Source organism: Polistes fuscatus, unplaced genomic scaffold (genome assembly GCF_010416935.1).
Source record: "Polistes fuscatus isolate 324 unplaced genomic scaffold, CU_Pfus_HIC Scaffold9, whole genome shotgun sequence".
Taxonomy (NCBI): domain Eukaryota; kingdom Metazoa; phylum Arthropoda; class Insecta; order Hymenoptera; family Vespidae; genus Polistes; species Polistes fuscatus.
In genome coordinates this window covers 7,360,404-7,382,519 of record NW_025113173.1, presented here as the reverse complement: position 1 = coordinate 7,382,519, position 22,116 = coordinate 7,360,404, and the positions used below count along the sequence as shown (strand labels likewise).

Sequence of the window (22,116 nt, the reverse complement as noted above, 5' to 3'; positions counted from 1 at the left end):
GTTCGTTTCGTATATACACTATATCACACACACTTACGAGTGCATACATATATATGCATTATATATACACACATATACATTCAGGTAGTATGTGAATATGTATGCACATATATATATGATGTGTGTATACGCACACGTGTGCTTATTCTTTCCTTTAAACCTTCTTCTTTCTTTGTCTCTTCTCGTTTCTTGCTTTCTTTCTTTCTTTCTTTCTTCCGTACTTTCGTTCGTTCTCTTTCTATCTCTCTCATTTTTTCGATGATGATGATGACGATGATGATGATGATGATGATGATGATGATGATAATGATCGTTCGTTCTCTTTCGTACGTTTTCGTCTACCATTCGCTCTCTCGACCTTTCGTCTCGTTATCTCTTTCTATATTATATTTTATTTTTATTTCTCTCCTCCACTCTACACGGCATCTTTTTTCTTTCCTTCCTTCCCTTCCCTTCTTTTTTCTTTCTTCTTTATTTCCCCCCCCCTTCTTTCTTTTTCTGTCCTACCTTTCCATGTGTCTCAATTATTATACGACGTTCCACGGACTCTCTTTCTCTCTACACTCTCTTGCCGTGAGAGGGATGAGAAGGATGCGGATGAAAAGGTGGTGGTGGTGGTGATGGAGGTTGTGGAAGAGATGAGGAGGAGGAGGAGGAGGAGGAGGAGGAGGCTAGCTTTATACGGTGGGTGAACGGGAAAATGTCTTTGAACCTTTCTAGGTCGCTCTCGATCGTTCCCCTTGCCTCTCCTCTCCTTCGTCTATCTTTCTCTTTTCTCTTTCTCTTCTCTTTTCTCTCTTTTTTTTTCTATCTCTTTCTCTTGACATCCCTCGAGCGAAGCTCAATTCATATACACTCGATTTCGCATTCGATTCTATCCGAAATTTTTCTCTCTCTCTCTCTCTCTTTCTATATTTCTATTTTATTTTTTCATTTTTTTTATACCAAATTTCATTCTAATCCATAAATTTCTAGTAGGAAACATTTTTACCCCCCTCCTTATTGAAATTGAATACAATTCACGTATTTCTTTATCACAGACTTTCCTTATACACAAAATTTTCATTTATTTATTTATTTTTATTTAAAAGAGTGGTATGTACTTTAAAATGCCTTTTAAACTTTGTTCTAACATTTCCGTACATATACACTTATGCATATGTACACGGTGTATATAAAAGTATATATGTATATATGTATGTGTACTTACTACTCGTAATAAGTCGTATTAAACATCGATTTGGATTTTGTATCGTTAAAATGTCATCGCTTTATAAACAACACATCACATACATAGCATATATGCATATATATATATATATATATATACATCATATACATGTGTCATATGTACAATACATATGTACCTACGTACCACACGTGTATATGCGTTCTTTAAAATTTTTTTTGTTATATCCTTCTCTCTTTTATCTTTCATTCTTTATCTTTATTTCTTTCTATACGAGTCTCTCTTTTCTGGTCGTCCTCCGGAACTCGATCCTTGAAATGCCTCGAGGAAAGAAGAATAGGAAGAGCGGGAGAGAGGAAAAGAGAAAGAGAAAAAGATAAAAGAGAGAGGGAGAGAGAGAGAGAGAGAGAGAGAGAGAGAGAGAGAGAGAGAGAAACTCGCGGTTGGTTCAACCGAGAGACAGAAATACGAGGAAAGAGAATAACGAAGAAAAAAGAAGAGAAAGGCACACACTCTATATATCTCTATACACACACACACACACACACACACACACACACACACACACACACACATAAATATATATATATATACGCTTGTATATTTCTTGTCTCTGTATGTGTATCTGTTGTCTGTCCATCCGTCCATCCGTCCGTCCATCCGTCCGTCAGTTTCTGTATGTGTGACAGATAAAGGGAGAATGACAGAGATAGAAACGAGATAAAAAGAGGAAAGAGAGAGAGAGAGAGAGAGAGAGAGATGAAAAAAAGAGATAGAAAAAGAGAGGTAGAAAGAGAGGAAAAAAGGTGAAAAAAAGAAATAAAAGAATAGAAAAAGATAGGTAGAAAAAAGAGAGATGGAAAGAGAGATAGAGAGAGAGAGAGGTAGAGAGAGAGAGAGAGAAAGAAGAGGAAAGGCGTCTCTCTCTCTCTCTCTCTCTCTCTTTCACCCGGCACGACGAACACGGCAAGGCCGAGAGAAGGAACAGTAAAATTGTGGAGAATGTGTACGCGCCATCAGGGTGGCCTAGATTCGGTCAAGACCTGCTTTCTAGGCAGCATTTCTCTTTATCACCGGCTACGCCGGTGTACAACTCTCCGTCTCTCTTTCTTTCTCTTTTTTCTCTTTTCTCTCTCTCTCTCTTTACCTGTGTATATTTCTTCCGTTCGTACGTATTGTGCGTATGCATGTGCATCTGTATGCATTTATATATATATGTGTTAGTATATATGTATGTAGGTAGGTAGGTAGGCCGCGCGAGCATGTTGGTGAACGTTCGGTGGGTTTGCCATGCCAGAGAAAATCCTCGGATGCAAGTATATATGCACCGTGCATACATGTGTTTTTGTGCACGTTGTCTGTTGTGTATTATACTCCGTTGCCTTGGTGTGTTTTCTTGTGTATGTATGTACCCGTGGAGAAGCGACGCAGCGGGAATTGACCCTCGATTTTTAGTGTCGCTTAGTCGTACTCGCAATCGAGTATGTTCCATGATAAACCTGTAGAATATATCGTTTCTAGGTTTCCTTGCTTCTTTTTTTTTACCCCCCCTCCACTCCCATTTTCACGAATTTTATTTATTTTTAACCCAGGATTTTCTTCTTTCTGTCTTTCTATTTTTTTTCTTCTTTTTTCTTTTTTATCATTTTGTTTTAAAAGTAATCGGGGAAAATATTATTCCAAGAGAATATTAACCCTTACTCCAATTGTAGTTAAACAGAATTTTTCCAACATGGCTGCTGTACTCTATTTTTCGCCATTTTTGTTTTTTTTTTCAGAAAGATGTAAAGAAAAACCCGGCCAATTAGATTTGTATTTTGGATATGATTTAATCGGGTTATATTTAACAATGTTATTTGTAACTGTATGTGTTTGTCTTAATATATATTGTTTTTAAAAAATTCGAAGGGGTGGGAACTATCGAGGAACAAATCGGATTGTACTTGAAAATAATTGTATACAAGATGGCGCCGAAATACTATAGATTTTTATCCACTTCTGTTTTTCATTCCAGAAAGATAGACGGAAAGGAAAACCGAGAGAGAAAACAACCAATAAGATTTACATATATATCGTTAGGGTTGCGTTAGGTTATGTTTCACGATACAACCTATAGATTTTTCTCTTCCTCTTTTTATTTTTTTTTTTATTTTTTTCCAAGCATTCACAGAGATAGAAAAAGTATCGAAAAACAATTCAAATCGTATCGTTACGATTTGTGCAAGATGGCACGTTTACTCGATATTCCCAAATTTTTGTATATTTTTGTTCGAAAAGATAAAAAACGAACAACCAATGAAATTTACACGTGTGTATGTATGTGTATCGTGAACAGTATAACATACAAGTTGACGTCACGTGAATCACTTCCCCTAGGTCACGAATGTTCCTTACGGTTTTAATATTTCTCTCTTTTTCTTTCTTCTGAATACCGTATTTTTGATTTCTTTTTCTTTTTTAATATGTAACCAGACACACACGTTCTGATCTCGTCGTCAAGTTCGCGCGTTCATTCGCGGAATAAATGAAACTAAGCGGCTGTTGCCACTGTCACGCACAGCAACAAATCGACACGCGATATATACCGAATTATATATAGATGCATATATGGTCTGTATATATTCGATATACATACATACACATGTAGGATAGATGCAACAAACATACAATAGAAAAAGAGAAAGAATGAAATAATCGAAGCAAGATCTTTCGAGGAAAACTTTCACAATTTATTTACCACCGATATTAATTCAAAATATATAATAATAAAAAGATAATTCTTATATGGATAATATATGTATATATAAAAAAGTTACTAGAGGAATTAAAGAAAAATATTTTAACCTAATGTAAAGTACAAAAATATTAATTTAATGACAAAGTTAATAATAATATACAAAATCAAAATCAAAAGAAAATCAATTTAATGAAAAGTTTATAAAGAGAAATGAGAAATATTCGTAACGTGGTATTAAATTTAAAGGGGAGTACTACGTTAGTCATGAGGATGTTTTAGGCGCGAGAATAATTCGTCGATTATTGGTTGGTTATCGGGAGCACGTGACCTACCGTAATCGACGGCATTTCAAACGCGGAACGTGGCAAAGGCAAATTGTCACGCGAGAAGAAAAGTAATAAGAGAGAGAGAGAGAGAGAGAGAGAAAGAGAGAGAAAAAAGAGAGAGATAGGAAGAAAGAAAACAAAGGAGAAAGAGATAAAAAGAGAGAGAGAGCTTTTTAATTCGTCAGAGACAGAACGACAGGTCGTTTAACGCGTCGTAGATTATTGTCACGTACTCCCACGCACGCTTACATTGACCGTTTCACAGTGTAATCTGGTATACACGCATACACACATAAACACACGCGTGCATATGCATGTTGGTATATATGCGTGTATCGAACGAAACGCACAGCTGTGCGTCGTTGATTCAAAACAATGTAAAAGAAAATGTACGAAGCATGCTTTCGAAAAAAAGATCGATAGCATTGAACAACAAAAAGATACTCTTTTTTTTACGACGACGATGTACGAGCGCATAAAGAACAAGAGAAAAAAAAAAGTAACGTAAAGGACAGAAGTGAAATAAAATGAAAGAAATAAAAAAAAAATAAAAAAAAGAGAAAAAGGGAAAGAGAGAAATAGACATCGATCAGAAAGCTGAGGAAAAGAAAGCTTCGAACGAGATAGGATTGAACGAGCTGTGTGCTGGTTCGCAGATATTGCACGAATCAAAACAAATCAGGTCCGCGCGTCCGAGGGCGCGAAAAGGCCGCCAATTCGAAAATCGAAACATTAATCATCAAACGCGCATTCTTATAGGTTGTTTATTCTTTTTGTTTTGTTTATTTCATCGAAACTAAATCAAATATTTATACATGCAGATATACGAATGCATATACGCGTATAAAATATGTGTCGATTTATTTCGTATAACGAAACGCGAATAAAATAAATAATAAATAAAATGTGTTCTTACCTTACCATGACCTGACCCAAAAACGAAGCTAACAGCACCGTTGGAAGTACAATTTGATCGTAGTTGAAATATATCGTCGAGTCCGTAAGAATAGGAATAATATGAATAAAAATAATATTGCCGGCACGCACTTTTACACCTCGTAATAGTGTTCTTAGTAGCTTGCTAAGGAATGCCTTTTGGATCGTCCGTTTTGCCTTCGACCGTGCCTTCTCCTTTGCTTCTTCTTCTTCTTCTTCTTCTTTCTCCTTCTTCTTCTTCTCCTTCTCTTCGTCGTCGTCTTCTTCTTCTTCTTCTTCTTCTTCTTCTACTACTTCGTCTCGACCAATAGGAGTCTCCAGCTTCACGATACTTCTCCTTTACTTAGCTGAGATTGTATTTTAACGATTAACAACAACAACCACGACGACGACGATAAGGATGACTAAACTATGTTGTAAAATAATTCAGTTTAAATAAAATAATTTTCTTCTTTTTGTTGTTCCTCTCTTAATATTTCTCTATGTAGATTTGTATAAATATTATATTATCCTTTAAAAACAATTATTTGTTCACACACCATAGTATCACATTTGACACACCGATAAACGTCGACTACAACAATAACAACGACGACGATGACGACAACGACAACGACAACGATGACGATGACGATGACGATGACGATGACGACGACGACGACGACGACGACGACGACGACGAGGACAAGGACGACGACGACGACGACGACGACGACGACGACGACGTCGACGACGATGAAAACGACGACGATGAAACGTAAGAATACGAAGTGCAAGTAAATGCAATAATAAATATTTACTCGGTTATATACCTGCAGAAAGATATCCTCGAATAAGACACACTTAGTTAGAGGAAAAATATACGCAGAGCGCGCGCCGACAACGACTGGCAGCTGTCACTCGCAGTTTGCCCGTGAAAACGTCGTCCCGCGAACTGTTCCGGCGAATCCTCGGCGTTACCGAGAGCGAGAGACAGAGAGACCAACTCAACGCTGAGAGCGAGCGAGAAAACGATACTGATAGGGAGGGAGAGAGAGAAAGACTGAGCGAGCGCGCTTGCCTCAGAGCGAACAAAAGAGAGGGAGAAAAAAGCTTTGGAGAAGGAGAGATATATATACGTGTGTATATACGTATATGTACACACGTTTCATACCTGTATACATATATATATATATATATATAGATGGAGAAAAGTAAGAAAGATAGAAGGAAAGAGATATATAGATGAATTCTATAAGAGCGAGAGAGAGAGAGAGAGAAACATGCACATATGCACACCAGGGGGCACCGCGATGGCGACGGCGGCAGTAATGGTGGTGGTGGTGGTGGTGGTGGAGTTGGTGGTGGTGGTGGTGGTAGCAGTGGCGGCGGCGGCAACGGTGGACGTCGTTTCGTTGCGGACGGTGGCGCAAACCGATTAAGCGATTTTCTTTTGGACTACGATTCTTTTCTTTTCTCGTCGTCGTCGTCGTCGGCGTTTTCTTTGCGTCGTCGTCGTCGTCCTCGTCGTCGTCGTCCTCGTCTTCGTCGCGTAGTTTTTCTCTCTTTTTCTTTCTATCTTTGTCTTTCTCTTTTCCCCTATTTCTATCTCTCTTTCTCTCTTTCTATTTTTCTCTTCCTACTCAGTCAATTTTCCACTTCTCCCGCGCCGCCTTTCGCCGGCTACGATACGCGCTGAACGCGCCCCTGAACGGAAACCAGGCTTCTACCACCCCCTCCCCACCAACAGTACCACCGTTACCTACCGAGATACATCCCTTCCGCCTTTATGTCGCTTCTAACTCCCCGTACCAGGAACGTATCTAGTAACCTACCGTCGCGCCACTTCACTGAAAACTAACCTTTCTTTTTATTTTCCCTTTTTCGTTTTTCTTTTCTTTGTCTATATATTATTTGATTTTTGATTTTCTTTATTTTCTTTTTGTATTATTGGTATTATTGTTTCTTAGTTTTCGTTTATTATGATTCTCATCGGATGTTTTTACTTTATCCAATTTTGACTTTCGTATCATCGTTCTAGGAACTTATCGATCGGTAATTATTCAAACTCGCGCCTTTACCGATTGGGGCTTGAATTCAATTTCCTGGATTTGAATTTTTCTTACAGTTTTAGATTTAATTATTTTTCTTATGTTGAAATAGAGATTTTCTCAGTGTCGGTAAAAAAGTTTATGAATATACTTATATATACATTAAAGGTGATAAAGAAAATTTATTATTGATGAAAATATCATATTTTTTTTTTCTAACTTTCTTAAATACTTTTCATGAAATAAAAGTAAAAATATTCATACAATTTCTTTCCCTATCTAATCCCATTTAATACAATGTAATCAATTCTATAGATACAATTTGTACAAATATACGTCTCTCTTTTATTCAACATAGTTCAAACAATTGTATATATGATCGATTAAATTCTATTACATTTTTTGTAAAATTTTGTGTTAAAAAACAAAAATGATTAAACAATTTGAATTGTTTCGTAAATAATAAAAAAAATATATTTAAGGACGACTTTATAAGATTTACGTTGAGAAAGGAAAACTGTAGGTAATAAAATAGGAGTGTACGGTCCTGGAGCAGTTGGACATTCTCTTTGCCCTACTATTCGCATTTTCGTTGCGCAGAAGACTAATTTCAATTCTCTGCGCCGCGTCTCCCCGTAAGGGACTCACCATTTCCGTGCGTCCCGGCCGCCCGCGCGCAGAGACTTGTCGATCGTTACCGCGCAGTACTACGGCCATTGTGTTGAAAGAACCCACGACGCTCGGATAGTGAATGCTGAGGACCGGGGACGCGTAGTTTTTCCAAGTTTTTCCTCCTGTGATATTTAGATTGTGCCAATATAGGTGAGTCCATATTAATCGCATCTACTTTTAGTAAAACTTTAATATACATAATTGGATATTATTATATTTATCATTATCACCCTAAAATTATATAGTTTTAAAAAAAGAGAAAAAAGAAAATAGAAAAATATAACGGAAGAAGAAAGGAAGAGGTCATTTTTAAGGTTATTTTCTAAATATACGTTAGAGTTAGCTTTTATGGTGAAAATTGGATCTTTGTTCCGCCATGACGATTTCGATCTCGTTCAAATTTTTTATCGACTTTTTCTAATAATCTTTTCCAGAAGATTTCATTCAATTTTATTCCCTTAAATATGTTTTCATTGAGAAATTATCTGAGAAAATAAAAAGATCGTTTCGAAGGACGTTTGAAATAGCTAATAACAATTATGCATTCGTGTCATTAAATTAAGATTAGGAAGGATCCGATTTTCCGGCACGTTTTACGGAGTTTTCGCCATTTTGTCGTGAACCATTCTACATTGTCGGCCATTACGTACGTGTGTCCCAGGACCTGATTCAGGGCCGGACACGATTTTCTTTATAGATGTTCATATGTTATTCACTTTTTATTAGCCATTACAATTTTTACCGGTATGATATATGCATATGTATATATACATATACATATACATATACATATATATATATGTATATCTTTCTATCTCTCTCACTTCTTATCCTTGAGAAACATAGCTAACGACCTTTGCATGTTTTGGTTATTTCATTTGTTATCTTTCTAACTGTCGTTTACGATGACAACATTCAAATCAACTATATAACATCACTAAATTGTATTTTATTTCCCATTTAAAGTAAGGAAAATAACCAAATAACTTTCCTTATCGATTGTAAGTATGTACGTAAGTTACAATGTAATCAAAGTAATACGTTAGCGTCTATACACGTATAGACACGTATAGACACGTATAGTCGTATACAGTATTTTCAAATAACGAACGTTATTCTTTCAAATGATTGTGCTGCTTAGATGACAATGTCGAAAAAGAAAATAAGAAAGGAAGCTGATATAAGCACATGTTGTCCAATTTTTGTATAGAATTAACAACAATATAATTTAATTAAAAATATATTTATCAGTTATAAAAATAGGTCAAATGTTATTGATGGTCGATGTTTGAATCTAACGAATTTTTTACGAATTCTAACAAACGTATTACTTTTATGTAATTAAAAGAAAAACAATTGTATATATAGTTACATATATAGTTATTTGGGAATGAACCTGTAAGAGATCGTAGCGTCCATAGGGAAAAAACAAAAAAAGGGACCATAAAGTTCGCGTCGATCTCATAGTAACTTTTTCTTTTTCATTTCTCTAGGTTTGTTTCCTTTTTTCTTTGGGAGAAGTTAAAGCGCATGCTCTAGAAGGTTTCCTCTTCCCTCGTCTCTTTCACATATCCCCTCGTAGAGACCGTTCGTTCGTTTGTTCACCTCCCACCATTAAATTTCTAGTTGAAAAGAGAGAGAGACGGTGAGTGAGTGAGTTTGTGAGTAAGTGAGTGAGTGAGTAAAAGTATAAGAGATAGAGCGAACAAGCTAGAGACGGAAAATATGAGACTTGCGCTCTCTGACGGTCGTCGCGAAAGTGACCGAGCAACCGTGTGCCGCGCCATTGTTGAAAAGGGCAGCGCTGGAGACGCACGCCGATTCTCGGACGTCCGTGAAAGGAGTAGTTTTTTTTTCTCTCTCTCCACTTTTCACCGATACCCCCCGATTGCTGTGATATTAGATTCATTTTTTATACACACCCTATATTAGGTGAGTGGTAATCAATACAAACAAAACTATAAAACATCTATCTAATAACAACTCTCTACGAGACTCGGTGGTGATAATCTAATCGAATCGAATATACATAAATACATATACACATATATGTATCGAACACGTTTATCGTATTTATATAAATAGTATATTTATGTTAATAATAGTCGCGGTTAGATGAAAATTACGGAAAATTCACGAAAGGCCGGCTCTGACATGGCGCGGGCGTTTCCCCTTCACCTTCGTCGTTCACTTAACCACACTACTACTATTACCAATCAAACTATTATAAAGGTTATATCTAAGAGAGAAATCGTGTTACGTGTAAATAAGTTTCGATAAACATTCAACGTTCGTTCCTTAGTGATGAAGAAATTGGGAGAAGGAAAAGAAGTATTACATTTGAAAGTACACGTTAACGATTTGCGCTTTTATTACGAGCTTTTTGCCCATCGCCATTTTGTCCGGGCGCTAGTTCGCCGTCGGCCATATTGCCATCCACGTCTCGTCACGTCTTCTCTCTCACTCCTCATTCCTTCTCATTCTTATTCTTATTCTCTTCATTTTTTTCCACTCTTATACATACACACATATACTTATACGTATGATTATGTGTTCCTTGTTTTTCTTTTCTTCTACAAACTTATATTTTTTATCTCGCCTATCCTTTACTATTTTCAATTCTATTATTAAGTGTGCATTAACGTCACGTAAAGTGTAATGTATACATGTATGTATTTTTATACGTGTCTCTATTAGGAATGAGTAATTGTGTGAAATAGTCTAGCGAAGGTATATTAATTGTCAACAATTCGTTGTTTTCCTTTAACGCACGTTGCACCGCTGGGGCGCCGTCATGACGTAACGCAACTCTGGTAGTAGATAACAATATAAATAGATTACGTAATCAGACTGTCCATCGTAGTCGTCGGTATTAACACTCCTCTCTTTTTCACCTCCTTGTGCCTCGTCGTCGTAATTGTGAAGAAGTGTCGTTGCGTGGGGTGTAACATCTTTCTTTTGGGTTCGTATATTTCGTTTGTATGATTTTATTAACGTATATATCATCTGTCTTTTTTCCACCTCTACTTTCTTTTATCCCCACTACCATTACCACCTCCTTTACCTCGCAGTTCTACGTCCGTACACCACCCCTCTCATCTCGTACGGATTACCCGTGTTTCTCGTCTCTCTGCGCATGTGAGAAGTGAGGGCAGGATCGATTTGCCGCTTTATTGCGCGTCTCTCTGATGTAAATCCCGGTGACGTAAATCAGCTTGTTCTCTCGTCTCGTCTCGTTTCGTCTCTTCTCGTCTAGTCCCGTCTCGTTTCGTTTCGTTTCGTCTCGTCTCGTCTCGTCTCGTCTCGTCTCGTTTCGTTTCGTTGCGCCACGATTCAACACACTTGCGCCTGTTTTTCTTCTCCCTCTCCTTTTTTCTCTTTCTATCCTCCTCTTCTTCCTTCTACCATGTTTTTTTATTCTCTACTTCAAACACTCCCTCTCTATCTCTCTCTTTCTATCTCTGTCTGTCTCTCTTTATCTTCACTATACTTTTCATTAAACTCAAGCCCTGAGGCGCCATGGCAACTCCACGTCTATTATCAATCTGTGTTAGTTCGTCGTTTGCGAATTTGCTGATTATATCGAAAGATTCTTCGGATAACCTATAAAATATTAAGGTTAGATTACAACTTCATTTTTTCATTTTCACATACTTTTGATAAAACATGTTATCAACTACATTCATCCATACACATATATACGAACACATTCTAACAAATCCTCTCTTTTCTTCGCTTGTTCTTTTATCGAGGTCGTTAAAATTTTTCTAAGATAAAATAAATTCTTTTTTTGTGGGGCCTAAAGAATAAAGTAAACGCCCCTGGGTCCCAGGGGTCCTCGAGACAGCGCAAAAGTCGTGCGCAGAAGTTGACTTTCTTAAGTGCGCATGCGCGGTGCTTGTGCGTCCTCTCCTGCATCATCCCCACTACCCACCAAGTTGCACGGTTATACCGTTACCCAGAGGGACACGCACAAAGAAAAAGGCCCAGGAGAGATAGACCGTTCGGAAGAGCGACGCGCGCTTGCATCATACCGGCCATTTTGGAAGCTTCGGTGCTTCGTTCCGGAGCTTTCGATTACTCTGCCGCGCGCCTATTCTTCTCTGTCTCTCTATTTGTCTGACTATCTGACTCTCTTTAGTGTTCCAACCGGAAACGGCGAGGGAGACAATACAAGAAAAAGCAACACGCAAATAAGAAAGATAGAAATAGGGATTGAAAGATAGAAATATACAGACAAATAGAAAAAACGTGCTGCCGTAGTGCGTTGTCGTGTGTCGGCTCGATGTACGATTTAATTATTAAACGTGGAAAGTATAGATAGTATCGGGCGTGTTCGTGAATAATAATTACTGTCGTCTTCCATCATCAGTTTAATTAACGAGTAAATTATTTTAACACCTCTATTTATATATTTATATATATTTATTACTATCATATCATCTTATTATTAGCGTGAACATAATTATAAAATATTTTTGAAGATAAATCAATAGACTTGTTCGTTCATGGGTGTGCTTTCAATTTAATTTCACAGAAACGAGGAAACGATACCAGAGAAGATGGATGATGACCAGCAGTTCTGCCTTAAATGGAACAATCATCAGAGCACATTGATACAAAATTTCGACACGCTTTTAGAGAGTGGGACGCTGGTCGACTGCACGTTGGCAGCGGAGGGGAAATACCTAAAGGCCCACAGGGTAGTCCTCTCCGCGTGCAGTCCATATTTTGAGGTAAGTTTTATTCATATACATTTTCACAATCTCATCCTTTTCCATCCTTTTACATAATCCAATAATTTTCTCATAAATAAGATTTTTCCGACGCCCAACACAATAAAAAACCGTACACACATGTATCTTGCGATTGCGTGAATTATTTTGGTAATATACTTAATTCATACTTTTTTTTGTTTGTTTCTTTTTTTATCTCATTTAATAAAATAACATTGTTCATCTTAATTACCGAATTAAGTTATTGCAGATAAATCCAAATTGTTCGCTATCTTATTTTCTGATTTAATGTCTCGCTAATTAATTCAAAATGTTGATTTAATATATTTGTTGAAATATAATTCTTAATATTTTATCTATTACTACTCTCTTTCTCTCTCTCTCTCTCTCTCTCTCTCTCTCTCTCTCTCTCTCTCTCTCTCTTTCTCTCTTTCTCTCTTTCTCACGTTCACTCAGTGCAGAGTCAGATCAATACCAAATACATAGGTGAGAGAGGGAGAAGAGAACGGAAGGGGTTTGTCTGGTGGCTCATAGGGGAAAGGGAGTTGTGTTAAAACAAGATGGCCGCCCTCTGCTGTACTTGTTCATCATTCTCTCCGTCTCTCTCTTTCTGGGTGGGAGAGAGAGTGAGAGAATGAGTAGCAAGAGCCAGACATGAACCCCCTCTCTATCCCCTACCCCCATACTCTTGATCAATACAGAGAAAGCAAAATGGCTGCTTTCCAGGGCACTTCCCTGGGATTTTACCCTGAACTCCACTACCGACGGTTGGGGAGGGGGTGGCGAGGAGGAGGTTTTTAAGAGGTAGCGAGATATGTGTGTGTGTGTTTCATATTGATTGAAATTCAAGTCGATTTAAATCGAGTACCACCGGGTAGTATTACTTATTAATCAATTTGATATTACAGCATTATTTCTTATTGGACTGGTTTCATTTGGATTAACTTTTTATTTCATATACACATTTTACTTTTACTTTTTCTTTTTTTCTTTTTCTTTTTCTTTTTATTAAGCTTAATTTGTTCTCATAAACAAGATTACGTAGGATTTTATTGAATTGTTTTCTATTGGAGAAAGTTCGTAGGCATTTGTTTTTTTTTTTTTTTTTTTTTTTAGTTTCTGCTTTTTCATTTTAACTTAAATTACGGTTTTGAAATTGAATTTAAATGATCTCAGAAAATGGTTATTAATTTGTAATATCATTTGGAAACATTAAGTTCAATTTGTACAAGTTTCACTTATGTTATGTAATGATTAGGTCATAATGAGTTAATGCATACACACGTTTATCTTATATTGAGTGTTGTATAAATTGTAAATATGATAATGAGGAATAAATTGATATGATTTCAGGGCCTTCTCAGCGAGCACTACGATAAGCACCCTGTATTCATACTCAAAGATGTAAAATTTAAAGAATTGAAGGCAATGATTGATTATATGTACAGGGGAGAAGTTAATATCTCCCAAGACCAACTAACGGCACTCCTTAAGGCTGCCGAGTCATTACAAATTAAGGGCCTTTCGGAAAGTAAAACGGGTGGTAGTAATGGTAACAATAAATCAGTTTCGAGGGTATCTAAAGTTGCTCCACAACCAAGGTCATCGCCTTTAAATATTTCCTACGCGTCTGCCGGTCTCACCATAGAAAGGAACAGAGTTCCTAGACAGGCAAGTTCGATAGGAGATTTGCCAGAAGACTCGCACAGTCCTCAAATACCTAAGGAACATTCTTCGAGGTAAGAAACACAATCTTACCTGATATTATTCATTTATTTTCAATCATTTTTTTTTAAACACCAAACCTACTAAGCATTAATATAATATAATCAGTTGATTTAACAGCAACTTCTGTTTATTATTTCTTTTAATACCTAACTTATCTTTAAGGTATTATTTATAACGGATTTTAAATTTAAATTATATCTTTTGACGATTAAATGCAATTGCATTGTTTAATAATAATCAATATTATTAGTAAGTCAGTCGAGATTAAAAGAAAATTCAGAGTTAAAACCATGAATGCATAGGTATTCATTATAAAAATGTAATTCGCATACTGGTATGTTTGGTGTTAATATAATTTCTTAGAAAAATATAGTCTTAAATAATTATATTAATAATAATAATAATAATAATAATAATAATAATAATAACAAAATAACGCTAATAAATGGCGTATAGCAAAGCAATTTTGTTTAATTGAAATATATTTAATTACAAAAGCAGGGAAGGTTCGCAAAGTCCAACATCAAAGAAAAGAAGAAAACTTAGAAGAAGAAGCGCAGGTGAAGATACTTCTGTAGAAAATCATGAAGCATCGAACTCAAGCGATATACCTCAACAAATGGGCGTGCCGGCACTTGCGATAGCACCTGTCGCGGACGAAAAAACGAATGCGGATCCTACGGACTCTCTCGGCAGGTCAGCTTTAATGACACAGTTGACGAAACCTGCCGACGAGATGTTGCAGGTTAGAACTCCAAATTTTTGTAATATTTTTCTTTTATTTTTGTTAATCTTCATTTCTGAATTAAGTACAGAATAGAGAACCAAAGATGTTCCCCCTATTAGTAGTAGCAGAGGTCTAATGTGCCATTCCTATAAGAGTAAATTTGAAACTTATTAAGTTTTTATGTTGGTAACTTTATTGAATTATTAGATCATTGACTATATTTATTGGCACAATAAATGAAAGGAAGTATTACAAGTCGTAAAGGTATTTTTAAATGAACAAAAAACAATGCTAATTAATAATTAAGCTTCTTTTTTTTGTAATGCAGTTTAAAATTATCTTGTATAATGCATTTTCATTTTTAACGAAGTTTGTTTTACGAAATTCATGGATCAGTATTCACATTATCTTGCGATTCAACAAACAGACTCTCTCTATATGTTTGTGAACTAATGATGATGCTTTCCAAATTATTGGAAAATTTGTATACACACTTATACATATATATAACATACTTTAAATATTTATTTCGTTTCTTGAATAATTTTCAATAGCAATAATTTATAAAATGAATATCTCAACGAATTTTAAAATATTGTATGAGCAATAATAATAATACGTTTAGCCAAATAATCGAAAAGTAGCAGCAGCGATACGAGGAACTAAAAGTTTATTATGTCTCGACAGCACGTGTCATTTCTTCTTGCACCATCGATGCAAATTGTGTTTTAATTAAAAAACGTGCAACGCAAATAAATACTGTAAAAAAGTTTAGTCTCCGGTCGTTTGTGGTTGTTTTTTTTTAGTTTTTCTTTTTTCAAGAGATTATGTTGAATTAAACATAATGAATTCGATTAGAAAATAAAAATCTATGATCAATATTGATTCCTATTCTGTACAGATTCAATACGCATATATTATTATAAATAGTTTATATTTTTTCTTTTGTTTTCTCGCCAACGTTATAATGGAACTTGAATCACATTAAATATTCATTTTCTTTCGCTCGTTGGTAAATGAAACTTCGTATTATATCCTTCTGCCTGTTGGCCTTAATTTAAATGCTCTTGCAGATGGGAAACGATACGAAACACGATATTCTCATAATAAATTTCTATAACGTTTCTTTTTCAATTCTCTTCAGTTTGTAATCAATTTTAATATCTCGATATAAACATGTGTTATATGAATTAACATCGAATTATAATTAATCTTTAGATGCCTCTCGAAAATCCTGAACCGAGCGATAATCTCATTGAGCCAAAGTCCGAGTATTTGGAGGACCAGGAAGAAAGTGTCGAAGACTTGACGCTAGACGATGACATGAATGATTTAAATGAAATTGAACAAGACACGAACAGAGCAGGACCTTCCCATGACACGTCCCAACATCCTGGTAAGCAATAAGAAACAATTCATTTATCAATTTATTCATTCATTAATATTTTTTAGTTCGTTATATTATTCTCGTTTACCTTGATAATCAAAATCATCCCTCCTATCCTAGTTTTTAATTTAAATTACCAAATGCATGCGAATATATTAATCTTTACTCCCACCGAAAAGAACAAAAAAAAAATAGAACATTAAAGAAGCAGTAATAATAATAATAACAATAGTAACAATAATAATAACAACAACAACAACAACATTAATAACAATTATAATAAATAAATTAGCATAGATTTTTACATAAATAAATTATATATATATATTATATATTATATTCGGTGGACGGTTGAAATGTTAAAAAAGAATGTGTTTACAAAAACACACGAGGGTCTCTCTCTCACATAGAACAGGGTTACACTTGTTAAAATAAACAAAACATATACATATACATTTTTATATATCTATATATATATTATTATCAGCGAATCTTCTATCCAAAAAGAAAAAAAAAAGTATTCTTGGATAGAAGGAGAGCTTATTTTTCACCACGGATTAGAATTCTAAGTTCCCAGTTAGAATTCTTAACTAGGGTGTTTGCGTAAGACGATCTTCAGAATGTTTAGGATTTTGGGAATTTTCATTCTTCCTCTTTTTATATATATATCTCTCTCTCACCCTCTTTTTATCTTTTTCTGTAACGACGAAGACGACGACGATGATGATGAGATGATGATGATGATGATCATGATGGTGACATTTAAATCATCATCATCATCATCAATATCCTCAATTGTCATCACGATAGGGCTATCAAAAAATGATACACATATCTATATATTATAATATTGAATTGATTTTGGTGTCGCGGTGTTGTTCCTTTCGTTATGTTTTGGTAATACCATTTTTGAAAAATAAAAAATGAAAAAACCAATTACTACAATCGCGGGTTTAAAAATTAGCCGACACACTAGCTTGGGTTTCCTCGTTGCAGGTGGGGGGGCGGGAGCGGTATCGCGGTCTCGAGGGTCGAGAGGGAATGTAGGTGTTGGTGGTGGTGTTGGTGTTGGTCTCGTGTTGGTCGATGGTGGTAACGTTGGCGAAGTGTTGTTGGTGGTGTTGACGAGTGTATTGGTAGTGGTGGTGATGGTAGTGTCGTCGTTGGTGGTGGTGGTGGTGGTGGTGGAGGTGTTGGTAGTGCCGGTGCCACCATATGGGCGTCGCATTTCCTCGATTGTAAAAAAGTGCCGAATACTACGATGACGAGGACGACTACTACGACGACGACTACGACGACAACGAGACGTCCTAGACCGGAAGTTGACGTAGGTGCATTACTTAAATCTCTGGCTAACAAACAGGGAAGGAAATATAGTTTAGATTCGGTTAAAATGTCATTGGAAGCGATATTGCAACAGGGCGTTAGCACCACCCAAGCATCAGAGATGTATGGTATCAATCGGTCGACCCTGCAATTTTATTTGAAAAAATTGAACGTCGTCAGGAGAAGATGGAGACAACAGCCTAACAGCTTGGTCCAGCCTAGACACTCTTAGTGCGTCCTCGTTTTATCTTTCTCTCTTTCTGTGTTGTGTCATTTTAGGGCTTGCATTATTATTGTATTTTTATTTTTCTTTTTTCTTTTTTTAGGGGGAGGGTTATATGATGGGGTGTGGTTGAGGTATCATCGTGCGCGTGCGTTTGCAACTTCCGTTAATATGGAATGCATATAAATATATATATATATATATACAATACGTTCCGTCAAAATCCTAATTCAATATGGGGAATGATGATTATTATTATTATATTGTTAAATTGGATCATATGATCAATGGGATAAGAGTTTCTCTTATTTTTTGTTTATTATTATTTCTATTTGTTAACGCGGTACGCGAGCGTGTTTTATGGTTTATGGTGTATGTTTAGACTTGTAGGGGATTGTTAAGGGAAATAGAAAAAAGAAAAAAAGCAAAAAAAAAAAAGTAATAATAATAATAATAATAATAGGCGAGTGGACATGTTCGATGTGTACTACTTTCTATAATCTCTTTCTCTTTCTCTTTCTCTATCTCTCTTTCTCAAATTTCTAATATTCTTTTTTATTTTTTAATTGTTATTAAATGATGCGTGATCTAGATATAAAACGGTAATACGAATTAATTATCTGTGATTATTATAATTTAATCGTTTACAGTAATCTCAATAATGTGTTGTTAATTACGCTTATCGATTTGAATTTCTTTTTCTCTTAATTTATTTATATTTTTTCCTATTTCTATCTATCTATCTCTCTCTTTCTCTATTTTCATAATTGTCGATATATACATACATATATTATATATATATAAAATATTTCACATTTAACAGCTAGGCTGTGTATAAAATGCATTTGAGCATTGTAATTATTAAAAAAGCGTCCGAGAATATAATAATAATAATAATAACAATAACAATAATAATAATATATTTGCTTTAAAATAATATACGAGATAAATTGTGCATTATGTGCCATGCACCATGTATGTGTGTGTGTGTGTATGCGTGTACGAATGATGGTGTTTGTTTAATGCGAGTATTTTAATCCTTTCCGTTCAAAGTTCGTGAATCTTTTTGTATGCTGTGTTTTCAATTCTTTTTGTCATATCTTTGACACGTATTATTTCTATGAATGTACAGTTTCAAATGAAATTAACATTAAAAATACGAACAATAAACATATATCAAATTTTCTTCAATTCATTGCAAATAATTTAAATTAATTGTTTAAATTGTGAAAACCTAATGGCAATGGCAACTTGTCAGGCCAAGGAGAGGGGGGATATTCTCGAATATTAAACAACCATTATTTTTTTATCAATCTAATTCGATCAAAAACTATAACAAATTTATAGTGCGTTATGAGTCACTGAAGTGATAGAACGATTAATATTTTTCTTTTTTTTTTGATAGGGTGGGTGAGGGGAGAGATTAAATATTTATTAATATTAATTTGAAAGTAATACAATTTGTTAGTTATTAAAAAAAAAAAAAAAAGCAGAAGAAATTAAAAAGATGGGCCAACATAACTTAGTTGCAATTTATAAATATTTTAGTGGTCCCGTTGAAAGAAGATTTTCGACAACCGCGAGATCGAGCTTCGACGTCGATCAGTAATAACTATGATGAAATTCGTTTAAATGGAAAACTACATGAGCTTGTGACAGGAACTAAAAAGGATTGTAAGGTTTGTTCTTGCCGAAACAAACCAGGCGGAAGACACGAAACAACATATTATTGCGATACTTGTCCGGATAAACCGAGGATGCATCTTGGCAAATGTTTCTTAAATTATCATACGAAAAGGAATTACAAAAATTAATCCTACGCAAAGTTTTTAACATGTAAATTACATATAAATAATATATAAATAATATATAAATAATATATATATACACACGCTAAAAGAAAATATAATGTTCTCTTGTAAATTCATTTGTTTCATAAGAACAATTCATTTTGTGTTGATTGTGTTTGCGGTGTTACCTGTATGACACCTGTAATTATACATACCTGTATACGTTCGTCACGTATGCGGAAAATAATCTCGAGTTGTGTTCATTTGTTTGACTGTAAAAAAAACAAAGTTCGATGCAAAGGGTTATTTATAATGTAAATTAGAAGGATAAATATATTTATGTAGGGGAGGGGGTGATTATTTGTAATCAAAGTTAGGATACAGTTAACGTTGGGTTAATATAATCATTAGGGTAGTATATAGAAAGGGTTTTTAATCCCTTGCGCTTTATAACGATGTGTCCTACTCGTCGTAGCAAATCTTATGAATTAAGTTAACATAAAAAAGTGCACAGTTCTGTGCATTAAATGCATAATGCACAAGGAGTTAATTCATTCGTAATTTAGAAAACAAATAAAATGAAGTATCAATAATAAAATGACATATGGAATATTTGCTTGACGTTAGAATAATAATATTAATAATATTAATAATAATAATAATAATAAATGAAGATTGTATGAAATTCAAGATTGGAAAAACATCGTTGAAGAAATACAACCTTTTGGACCACGATGGAAATTATTGATAATCACCAACACAACCTATGTTACAAAACAAATATATAATTTATTTAATTGATATTATTTTGTAATCGATCAAGAGATTAATTGGTTAATCATCCAACGCAACAACGGATCATCATCGCAACATTATTACGATAAAGAAGATATTGATTGGGAAATGATCACCATAACTGGATATCTCACAAACGAAATGGAATGAAATTATAATAATCCTGCTTGATTTTTATATCAATCAACTGAAGAGAAGAAAAGAAACCAAATACGAGAAAGTTGATTGGTGGTGGTGTGGGTGTCGTCGTCGTCCATTGCAGCAGCACCGAAAAAACCTTGGTGTTAAATATTTCTGATCAATTTGAAAAATATCGTACGAGGAGAGAAGAAAATAATACTAAATGTAATAATAATTATATTCAATTACTGGGGTATATGATATATCTAAAAATTTGTCTTTTACAAAGAGAAACCTAACAGTGGGCAATCTTCTTTTTCTCTCTTTTCTTTTCGAACGAATGAAGATATTCCGTACGAAAGAAAAATAATAAAATATAAGGAGAGAAGAAACAACGGATAAGATAAAAAAAAGGCAATTCGATGCAGAGAGAAAATAAGAAAAATAAAAACAAAACAATGAAGAAAAAATCTGCTATTTACTACTACTATTATTGCAACAACAACTACTACTACTACTACTACAACACACCGATCATCTTTCTGGTCAGATTGAGTGCGTACAAAATCAACCCCTCTACGAACGACACTGAAATGATACAGGAAGAGTCAGGTGGATTTTCGATCTTCTACTTCTTCTTCTTCCTTTTTGTTTTTCTGTTTTTTTTCAAAACGCCTCTGTCAGAGAATTATTTGCTTATATGTTCCAAGGTTTTACAAGAAGAATAATGCCAATCGCGACAATACAAAGAATATTGGAAGCCCGGTTGTGCATAAAGGATACAAATGAAGAAATTCCAACCCCGATTGAAACGAGAGTTCTTCATCGATCGTCTAAAAAAGAAAGAAGAAAAATTAAAGTTCATAGTTTCTGGTGCTGACAATTTTTATTTTATTATATAACGTCAATGTTATATTATTCGGACCTGAACTATACCAAAAAAAGAATAATAATATTTTTAAACTATAAAAAGAAAAAAGTAAAAAAAAACGAATCGTCACTTATTTCTAACACGCGTAAAATTAAACCACGTTGTTTGATTTCAATTGTTTCAATAAGATTCATTAATTAGTAGCATGGTGGGGGTAAGATTCCTTATATGTGGGTTGGTGGGTACTTCGTACACTGAAAGGGTAGGTTGAGGGAAGGGTGGGGTGATCTATGAATGGACGACCCTTAAAGGGATAGTTCGTATCTTCAAATACCATCTTTGGTCTGAACCTTATATGAGGTATGAACTTATGAGTCACCATAACGAAAGAGTTAAAGGCTGTACACACACATATTTTTTTTTACATTACATTACACGAATAGCAACTATTTATTTCTTTTTTATCTTTTTAAATCTTTGATTATGAATTTTTATTTTCGATTAAAATAAAAATACATTAATC

At 34.8% G+C, this 22,116-nt stretch overlaps 1 protein-coding gene and 1 long non-coding RNA gene across 16 annotated transcripts in view; one reads left to right on the top strand and one right to left on the bottom strand.

Moving 5' to 3' along the window:
* Window positions 1-2,314: 2,314 nt before the first annotated feature.
* LOC122525390 lies at window positions 2,315-5,821 on the bottom strand. The gene is made up of 2 exons (XR_006305777.1): window positions 5,169-5,821; window positions 2,315-2,688 (listed from the first exon to the last, which is right to left on the bottom strand). It is a non-coding gene; the product is annotated as an uncharacterized LOC122525390 (long non-coding RNA).
* Window positions 5,822-7,874: 2,053 nt separating this feature from the next.
* Window positions 7,875-22,116, top strand: part of LOC122525387 (longitudinals lacking protein, isoforms N/O/W/X/Y-like) — a 111,673-nt gene continuing 97,431 nt past the window's right edge. For 4 of the 15 annotated variants that reach the window (XM_043648157.1, XM_043648156.1, XM_043648160.1 and 1 more), the window contains exons 1-5: window positions 7,883-8,040; window positions 12,428-12,626; window positions 13,980-14,365; window positions 14,853-15,099; window positions 16,300-16,477. In XM_043648157.1, the coding sequence (XP_043504092.1) occupies window positions 12,453-12,626; window positions 13,980-14,365; window positions 14,853-15,099; window positions 16,300-16,477 (985 nt within the window). In that variant the 5' untranslated portion in view covers window positions 7,883-8,040; window positions 12,428-12,452. Of the gene's footprint in view, window positions 8,041-9,659; window positions 9,823-10,831; window positions 10,853-11,150; window positions 11,509-11,719; window positions 12,275-12,427; window positions 12,627-13,979; window positions 14,366-14,852; window positions 15,100-16,299; window positions 16,478-22,116 lie in introns of those variants that run through there. The other 11 variants (XM_043648153.1, XM_043648147.1, XM_043648155.1 and 8 more) reach the window with 10 other exon arrangements.